Raw genomic sequence first — 6386 nt, 5'->3', positions numbered from 1 at the left:
TGGAAATGTCATATAAAATGAAGAAATTCCCACAAGCATATCTGTTCAACGGACCCAAAGTAATAATAATATGGAAGTCTCCTCTCCTACTCGTACATCAATGGGAAAATATTCGCTGATCAATAAAGCTATCCATTGGCTTTGTTTCATTCTCATTTATGTTCTGCATATTTCAGCAAGAGAGGTCCACAACTGGAAGTTGTTTCAAACTTCTAATTTCTTGAAACATTAGTGAAGTGTTTACTGGGACTTTGGAGAAGCTGTTCATGATGCTGTGCATATTTGGAAGCTGAACCATATCTGTGTTTACAGCTTTGACATGAGACCACAGAACCTGGGGGTGAGGGGGGAAGGGGGGAAGCATTGCTAGGAATGATAATTCTGAAAGATATGAGATGAAATACTGAGTTCTTCTTTGGGCAGCCTTCTTTTAGGCATGGACTTGTTATAGTTGCTGGTTATCTTGAAGCTGGGGGTGAAGTGTGCCACTATACATAAAAAAAAATATAAAAGCTATGAGCTTTTTGTTTATAGGAAGAAAATTCCCTCGTACCATAAAAAGGGATCTCTTCATTCCATAAAGAGAGATCAGTGCCTCAGAGGAGGCTAGAATTAAGGCAAAGGCAGGCCTGTGTACACAGAGAGTGGCTCCATGTTTCCCCACTTCTAAATGATAATGAATCGTTTTAAAGAAAGCCCTGCTCCTGTAGTTTCTTATCCAAGTGGAGGCATCCTTTCAAGTTAGCAAGACCCTTCAGTAATGAATTCTGCTTGCTAGGAATAGGGCCCGAGAAGTTTTTATATACTCTACATATATGTCTATATGTATTTGTGCGCACACACACACACACACACGTAAATATACACGCACAAACATGCACACACAGAGATTTATAAATATATGTATATATATATACACATATGCAAAGAGACAAGATTGAAAACCATGTCAGACTTGGAGTGTTATCCACTTGTCAGAACCATTTAAACTACTATCTACACAGTACATATTGAAACTCAACTTTAAGATTTTTTATTTTTATGTACAGTTCATTTTTTTTCTCTGGAAATAAAATATCTAAATACAGACAGACTGTAATGTTGTATATGTATAGCTCTCAACAATACTTTAGCTGAATAAATGCTTTGTACATAGTTCTGTCTTTTAATGGAGTTTACAGCTACATTGATAAAATGGATTCCTCATTTCCTGGATTGTTTTTAACCAATAACAAGCAGAGAGACAATTACAAGTTAATATTAATAAGCAGCTCAAATAACACCGGTTAAATTATGTACAATACAAACCATTCATACAAATGAAGACTAGGATATTGAATTTGTTACAATATTTTGTAATAAAGATAAGACAGCCACTTATAACTTACATGTTCTCCGCCAGGCATTGTCCTTCTTAGAGATCAGTTGGAGAGTTTTTTAGTAGCTTAGCTGGCCTAAACTCAATCAGGTTTAAAGAATCAGAGCTTAAAGAGTCAGAGAAACATGAAACCAGAATGTCTGCCCACATGTAAATTCCAAATGTTTGCCCATCTTTACTAGTAACAGGCTCGTTCCACAGAAAAAGAGCCACCTAACACCACCTCGAATGTGCCTACTGTATGCTGGAAAAAAAGTCACGATGCTTTGCTGTGATCATATAATAAGGAATACTGAACTCTAGACACACATTTTTCCCATTTCAACAAGTATTTACTCCTACAGTAGTATTTACCAGTACAGCTACTCCAAGCAGTAGAATGCATGAGTGGGGAATATTGATTGGCATGTACTCAAAGGACTTTCAAAGAGATTTCCATAACAGTCTGTGTTAGAAACCATTCTCTGTCTAGTTAATCCATTTTGCTTGATGATAGGTTATCCTGAAACCTTAGATATCAGACAATGAAAGCTCTCTTAACAGGAATCTCAATAGACGTGAGCTGAAAAGAGTGTGTGTCTCTGTGTATGTGTATGGTTTTATTTCAAATCCATAGTGATTTACAACTAGATTGATACATGGAGCTGACTGGGCAAGAATTACATTAGATTGTTTTCCACTAACATATTTGCAGCCTTTTGACAGCGGCAGCAGCAGGTAGACACATTCCAGGCAATAGATGTGGCCTTCCTCCTTGAGGTTACAGCCCTGTCATACGACCTCTTTTATTCCCCAGGCTTCAGTCTCAGAGACGTGTTGGTCCTCACCCTGATGGGAAGTAGGGTGTGTCACTGTGGTAGTTGTAATCAGGACACACCTTCTGTACTAGTTTATAATCTGTACTATAAAAGGAAATGTAAATACAGATTACTTTAAAGGGCTTGGAGCAGAGCCATGACACGTGGCTCTGGGTCTGCTCCTGATAACAGGTTTTTGAAGGGTCATAGTTGCAGAGTGTGTTCTTGGTAGCCTTGTCAACTTTTTCATACTCGATTCGACAGTTAAAGGACTTCGAATCTTTGGCATCAATCACTGTCTGTTGTGCCAAGTCAAATTCCACTATTTTTGTAGGGGGCACTAGGCTCACAGATACATTCCCTTGACCAGTGGAGTTATGCCTGAAGTAAACGCTAAACGTCCCATTGCCATGGTCAACGATTTTCCCCGTTATTAACAGATTTAGCTTCACAGTCTTGATGTTGGAATGAAAATCGCCCCAGCCAAACATTTTCTTAAATTTCCCAGTCTTGACAATGGGCCGTCTCTTTGCCCTGGGCCGAGGCTCTTGCAGGTCTGTGGAGTTCCTCAGCCAGTCCCAGAGATCTTGCTCAGAATAAGTTTCTGGGGCATCGTATCGCAGGTCCAAATCTGTATCATTTTCCTTTCCACGAAAAGTCTGTGACAGCAGTCGGCTGATGGACAAGTCTTTGCTACTTTCTGTCCATATGTGCTTTAGTGTGGATTTGGAGCTTCCTGATTTTAGAAGTTCTGTTTTTCCTCCATTTGTTAAATTTGCACAGGTAACCTGAAAAAGAAAGAAGGGAAGAAGAAAGAAAGGATATATTGAGATACATGGTACAAAACACGCTGTTCCCACCTAAGACCAAAACTACCCTATTTCAAAATCATATGGAAATACATTTTTTTGGAGAAATTAAGTTGTATATTTGTACTCAGTAAAACAAAACAGAAACAACTATTTTCCTCTTCTTTCCCAGTAGTTATTACTTAATTCTCCTTTGCCATTCAGATTTAATTCCAGCTGTTCACTTTATTCTTTAGCCTGAAAACTACTTCTGTTATGATGCTTGTAAATGATGAGCATGTAATGAGCTACTGCAAAAAGTAAGGTACACAGCCAACGTCATCCCCCCATCTGTATGTGGCTTTCACTGGCCATTTCTCATCTCAGAGTGAAATACTCTTGCTTGAATGTTCTCTCTGCAAAGTGACTGTGTCTTCCACAATCAGTCTCGTTCATTTATTTTTGCTGCCGCTGGAGCCCACTGTCAGGGTGCTGTCTTGGTGGTGCCAGCCTGACCATGCTCAGAGTCCCTGTCATTATAAATATAATAATAGTAATATAATTTCCCCACTCATTTTATGAGTACATATTGGTCTGTGCTCTTGACTGGGACCTTCAGTCACAACTACAATATAAATAATAGAATAATGAAAATTTTAATGAGTTTTGCGTTGACAGCTGTACATACTGTGTGCTGTACCTCAATTAATGCAAGAGGAGTCACAGTCTTTTCTTACAGTCCCTTACAGATTAGCTACAGATTTGCCTTGTCTGTATCTAGTATGACATGCATTTCTCCTTCTTCACTTCACTTCTTTTCTCACACCTTCCTCCCCAAGACAAAAGGTGATCTGTGCAAGACAGAAAGGCATTTGTGTATTTACAAAAAAAATAGGGCCACCAATTTAAAAGGAGTAATAAAAAAATCCTGCAAAATCACATTTTTAAAAAGGACAAAATCTTGCACCAAGTTCCCACAAAATCATAAACTTCAGACAAAGATTTTCACAGAATTTAGTGTCAGAGCAATTTGTCTTATTTATATTTTTTTCTCTTTGCCTTAATTGTGTGGAAAACAGAGAACAGATGCAGCCTTGCAGCTGTCTAACGTGCAGCACGGGTAGAGAGCTCTGACGGAGCGTAGCAGAGAGGGCTGGAATTGGCAGGGGGCAGCCGGTGGAGGGGAAGGGACTGACAAGACCCTTAGTCCCACTCACCCTAAAAATTCGCACCAGACACACTGCCACATTTTGTAACATTCAGACTGCTCTGAAGAGGCCAACAAGCTTCTTATTTCCCTTTTCATGGCTACATAGGAGATTCTGAATATGCCTGTTTTGTTCCTCTATGTTCTGGCACTGATTTACGTGCTCCTGTCATACTTGCAGTTATATCTGTCTCTTCACTTAAAAATGAATTGAGTGTATTCCCAACCCAGGAAACCCATTGGAAACCAGCTAGTATTTAAATCATGGCCCCTCCCTACCGGTACAACTGGAGTTATATGTCACGGAGGATATCTATCACAGCATGGCCTTTTCATTTCCTAACAATCATGAAATTGAAGCATGCTTTCATTAACTTCAGTACTTTTTCAAGGTCAGTTGAAGGCACGTACATAAAATCAGTCTAAATTGTCTTAATACACTGATCACATAGGAGGTATGCCCCCAGCCTTTTACAGTAAACAAATAGGTAAATAAATCTGTCACATCCCACACTATACCTCCCCAGTGCATTTCAGGTTGGTGGGACATTAAGGGTAATAGATAAAATATGTGTTTTGTTTAGAATTGTGCCAAAGAGACTACCTCCTCCTCTTTTGAATGGAAGGAAGGATTAAAACACAGACTAGCATTTTGATAGCCAGTTTGTAGCTGCATCTTAGCATCAACACAGTGAGCCAGGAGAGAAGCTGTAATGAAAAGCACTGATGGTGCACTGGTTAATGAAGCAGCAATGAAGATGTCACGGGGAGAGCGAAAGAGACGCAGAATATAATTTTGCTGTGGCATATGGGGAAGAAGTGCAAAATAAGAAGAGAAATGTGGTTAAAAGGAAAAATGTGCCTGTCTAGCATGAATCTGTCAACCTGATATGAATCTAAGCAGTTAGCTAGCAGAGCTAGTATACCTGCAATCTGTAGGTAGGATACAGATTGCTTACCACTATATTTTTCTTTGCTCACAGCTTGTTTTTCCTTTGTTTTCCTTTCTGCATCCAATGATTTACGTTTCATAGGATTACACTACAAGTTACATGTAATACGATGTAACAGTATAAAAACCTTTTAAAGGGAAGGTCTCTTTTTTTCAGATGTATAAAACTGAACACCAAGGAAAGGAAGCAGGTATTTTCTGAAATAGTTGCTGACTGATCCAATACATGCAGTTTTTTGAAAGGCAGTATATTTCATGGAAATGGATGATCCAGATTCCATGCATGCTATACTGCTTCATACCTGATCTAACAAATACAATTGATTGTTACTGCCATTGGTTTTGTAATACATGAAAGACTTCTGGTCATGCAGTTAGCCCAAAGACCTCTGTGTGTGATTTGCAGTGTGGGTAACTGGCTGCATTCATGATTAAAGGCCCGAAGCTACCCTCCCTAGTCTAGCGTCTGTGTAAGCACTAGAAAAAACAGCCCACAAGGGTTGATAAAAAAAGCTCTAGAATTCATTGTTCTTCACTAACATTTTCCAGGCAACTGCTTTTTCATATACTGTTAGTATACTATGTGCTATAGAAAGTAGCTATATGTATCCTCAGAGACTCGCACACCCAATAATACGGAGCGTTGCTGTGTAATAGAATTTCTGCAAATGCAGCAGTTATTTTCACATGAACTAATCCACGCTTTTCTTCCATCTCTCTTCTTTCCAACCACAAGGCTGCAATAATACAGGAAAGATCATGCAAATCCATGAGATTTTGCACTTAGTAGTGTGAAAACTAGCTTACTGAAACGTAGACCTATTTTAGCGGTGCATGAAAAAAGAGCGCTTTTTAAATGGCTAATAGAGAGATAAAACACTGAGCAGCCCAAATTCCATGGTGGTTTTTTTGTCCTCTTTCTTGAGTATATTTGTATATAATTCAGAAACTTCCATGCTCTACCTTATCAATTAGTTCACTATAAGCAGACTCGCTTTATTTTCCACAGCCAAGTGCCACTCCTAGACGAAACATTGAAAAGTTCAGCCCGCTTGTACTGCGACTGGCTAGGACAGAGTTAATTTTCTTCAGCACAGCTCACATGGTGCTGCGGTTACGATTTTTGACCAAAACCCTGGTAACACGCTGATGTTCTAGCTCTTGCTGAACAGTGCACAGCATCAAGGCCTTCCTTGTTTCTCTCTCGGCCCCTCAAGTGAATAGATTGGGGGGGTGGACAATAGGTTGGGAGGTAACACAACTG

General features: G+C 39.4%; 1 protein-coding gene across 2 annotated transcripts in view; it reads right to left on the bottom strand.

Moving 5' to 3' along the window:
• Positions 1–1017: 1017 nt before the first annotated feature.
• The window catches only part of NXPH1 (neurexophilin 1), a 142873-nt gene continuing 137504 nt past the window's right edge, over positions 1018–6386 (bottom strand). For both annotated transcript variants that reach the window (XM_074574756.1, XM_074574755.1), the window contains exon 3: positions 1018–2963. In XM_074574756.1, the coding sequence (XP_074430857.1) occupies positions 2202–2963 (762 nt within the window). In that variant the 3' untranslated portion in view covers positions 1018–2201. The remainder of the gene's footprint in view (positions 2964–6386) is intronic.

The sequence above is a fragment of the Larus michahellis genome, chromosome 2 (assembly GCF_964199755.1).
Source record: "Larus michahellis chromosome 2, bLarMic1.1, whole genome shotgun sequence".
Lineage (NCBI taxonomy): Eukaryota > Metazoa > Chordata > Aves > Charadriiformes > Laridae > Larus > Larus michahellis.
Note: the sequence above shows the minus strand (reverse complement) of the source record. Positions and strands in the feature narration are given on the sequence as shown.